The 3,184-nt window shown below is 52.2% G+C and overlaps 1 protein-coding gene across 1 annotated transcript in view; it reads left to right on the top strand.

Annotated features, from left to right (window-relative positions):
- Positions 1-3,184, top strand: part of TRRAP (transformation/transcription domain associated protein) — a 136,828-nt gene that overhangs the window by 125,389 nt on the left and 8,255 nt on the right. Inside the window, 2 exon segments of the mRNA XM_017864450.1 lie at positions 1,635-1,860; positions 2,571-2,788. Coding sequence (XP_017719939.1) covers positions 1,635-1,860; positions 2,571-2,788 — 444 coding nt within the window.

The raw sequence follows: 3,184 nt of genomic DNA, 5'->3' as shown, positions 1-3,184 counted from the left end.
AGGCCACTCGTATAGCTGGGTGTTATCATGCGTGGGCAGGGATGGTCAGGCCACTCGTATAGCTGGGTGTTATCATGCGTGGGCAGGGATGGTCAGGCCACTCGTATAGCTGGGTGTTATCATGCGTGGGCAGGGATGGTCAGGCCACTCGTATAGCTGGGTGTTATCATGCGTGGGCAGGGATGGTCAGGCCACTCGTATAGCTGGGTGTTATCATGCGTGGGCAGGGATGGTCAGGCCACTCGTATAGCTGGGTGTTATCATGCGTGGGCAGGGATGGTCAGGCCACTCGAATAACTGGGTGTTATGCCAAGCACCTCATGTGCGCTGCCTTGTTTAATTTCATCCTCACGGGGTAGGTGTTAAATTATTCCTGTTCGTCTACCATGGGTTAGAAAAGTGAGGCCCTGAGAGGTTCAGCGGCGTGCTCCAAGCTCTAAGCTGGTATGTCTGCCGCCACGGCTCAGCCAGCGTTCCATTTGGGCTCAGGACGCCAGCCCTGGGGCAGCCTGGGGACGGTGCCTCCTCGTGGCTCCCCCAGGGCCCCTGCTTTGCTGCAGAAGCGGTTGGGTTTGTCCTGACCTCTGGTCGCCCTGGTGAGTTAGGGTGGCGAGGCTCCTTCCAGCACTGGTGCTCATCTGGGAGGAAGTCGAGGTTTTTTACAGAAAGACATTTTTGAGAAATATATTAACCAGGGATTTTTGAATGCTTCAGTGAAAATGTTTTTGGCTTTTGCCATTTTGGTATCTTGCATTAGTTCCTTCTCGGGGCTCATTTAGAATCTATCTCCTGGGTGGCCCTTCCTGCTGCCTTAGGCTCACTTTGCTTACATTATCAGCTTTGACACGAGACCTTAGGGCTCCATGTGACACTTATGCTCAGAGGTGGGGTTGCCTTTGGATGCTGGTCTTCAGACCCTGGTGACACGGGCTCCTGGTTGTTGGGATTCACAGGCCGCCCTCAGGCTCCTGTGTCTCCCAGGGCCCCAGCCTCACACACTGAAGTAGACATTGCCTCAATGGCATTATTCCCAAAAGGGCCTGTGGGGTTGGGGATGGGGTTTCAGGTTGGTGGTTCCTCTCTTCCTCTTCCTCTCCATGTGGTGGGAGGTCTCTGACAGGGCCTCTCTTGTTCTGTCAGCCTCTTGGGGAGCAAGGAATATAAAATGTTTTGCTCCACACTATGTATAAAATGTGTAATTTGGCCGGGCATAGTGGCTCACGCCTGTAATCCCAGCACTTTGGGAGGCCAAGGCGGGCGGATCATCTGAGGTTGGGAGTTCAAGACCAGTCTGGCCAACATGGTGAAACCCTGTCTATACTAAAAATACAAACAAAACAAAACAAAAAACTAGCCAAGCGTGGTGGCAGGTGCCTGTAGTCCCAGCTACTTGGGAGGCTGAGGCAGAAGAATCATAAAACCAGGGAGGTGGAGGTTGCAGTGAGCCGAGAGATCACGCCGCTGCACTCCAGCCGGGGCAACAAGAGTGAAACTTTGTTTCAAAACAAAATGTGTAATTCGTAGCTGGTAGGGGCATGAGCTCTTTTTGTTTGTTTGTTTTGTTTTTTGTTTTTTGCAGTGAATTAGAACTGGCCCAGATTACTAAAATGTTTTAATCATGTTTTATTTTGAAGATTTTGACTTCAGCGTTCCAGGATCCATGAAGCTTCATAATCTTATTTCTAAGTTGAAAAAGTGGATCAAAATCTTGGAGGCCAAGACCAAGCAGCTCCCCAAATTCTTCCTCATAGAGGAAAAGTGCCGGTTCTTGAGCAATTTCTCGGCACAGACAGCTGAAGTGGAAATTCCCGGGGAGTTTCTGATGCCAAAGCCAACGCATTATTACATCAAGATTGCGCGGTGAGTGGGCCAGCCTGGCGGGTGGAACTCACCCACGGCGTCCGTGGACATGGAGCCCCACGGGAGCTCCAGGGTGGACCCTGTGTGGAATTTCGGACACAGATTCCCTGACATGGGAGAACCTAAGATGATTCTAGAATGTAAGTGGTCAGGCACTTAAGGAGTTCTGCCGGCACTGACCGGTGAGCTGTCCTGAGTACGGTCTGGGTTTGCATTCAGCAGACCTTCTTCTGAGTCACCATAGAACTTGACAAAACAGTGTGTGTCCCAGTCTTGTGTAAATGCTCGAAGCACAGTACTCAGGCAGAACCAAACGATTGCAGCATTTTCCAGAGCGTGCTGCGTCTCATTCGAAACGCAGAAAGGGCTTTGAAGAGGTTTCTCTTAACAAAGAGTGTGTCTCGTTATTTCGGAACCAGACACAGCTCTGCTTTTCCATACGTCCAGAGTGTAGCTGCCCTTTCCTCCAAAGCTGGCTCATGTCCTGGCCAGCTGTCCCTCCTCCTTGACTTCCGTCCGTGGCTGCTGACTTGGAAATATTTGACTCATTTCCACCGCGTCAGGGTGAGGCAGGGTACAAATAAATTGATAAATGACTGCTGGCCTACACAGTCCGTTTTCCCGTGACAGTTCGGACATCCCTAGCTGCTTCTCAAGACCAGGACTGGTAGAGATGCAGGGTGCGTCCTCATGGCTTCTCGCTCTGGCAGGTTTATGCCCCGGGTAGAGATTGTGCAGAAGCACAACACCGCAGCCCGGCGGCTGTACATCCGAGGACACAACGGCAAGATCTACCCGTACCTCGTCATGAACGACGCCTGCCTCACGGAGTCACGGCGAGAGGAGCGCGTGTTGCAGCTGCTGCGTCTGCTGAACCCCTGTTTGGAGAAGAGAAAGGAGACCACCAAAAGGCACTTGTTTTTCACAGGTGGGGATGAGAGCCACGCCTCGCGGGGTGCACAGGCAGCTTCACAGGTGGGGATGCGGGGCGCGCAGGCAGCTTCACAGGTGGGGATGAGAGCCACGCCTCGCGGGGCCCCCGCGCAGGCAGCTCAAGTTAGCCTTTGAGGGTCCGGCTGTGTCAGCAGAGAGTGTTCTAATCTGTGCTGACCAGGGAAGGCCTCAAGAAGAGGAGCAGCTCTGGGCCTTCAGGCCTCTCACTGAGAGATGAGAGCTGTGTCCACCTTTCGTCTAAGGCAAGCTTGTCCAACCTGCGGGCTCCATGAGGCCCAGGATGCCTTTGAATGTGGTTCGACACAAATTCGTCAACTTTCTTAGAACATTATGAGATTTCTTTTGCTTTTTTTTTTTTTTTTTTTTTTTT

This window comes from Rhinopithecus bieti, unplaced genomic scaffold, assembly GCF_001698545.2.
Source record: "Rhinopithecus bieti isolate Rb0 unplaced genomic scaffold, ASM169854v2 scaffold_2723, whole genome shotgun sequence".
In the NCBI taxonomy this organism is placed as follows: domain Eukaryota; kingdom Metazoa; phylum Chordata; class Mammalia; order Primates; family Cercopithecidae; genus Rhinopithecus; species Rhinopithecus bieti.
The sequence above is the reverse complement of the archived record's forward strand: the minus strand, read 5'-3'. Positions and strand labels throughout refer to the sequence as shown.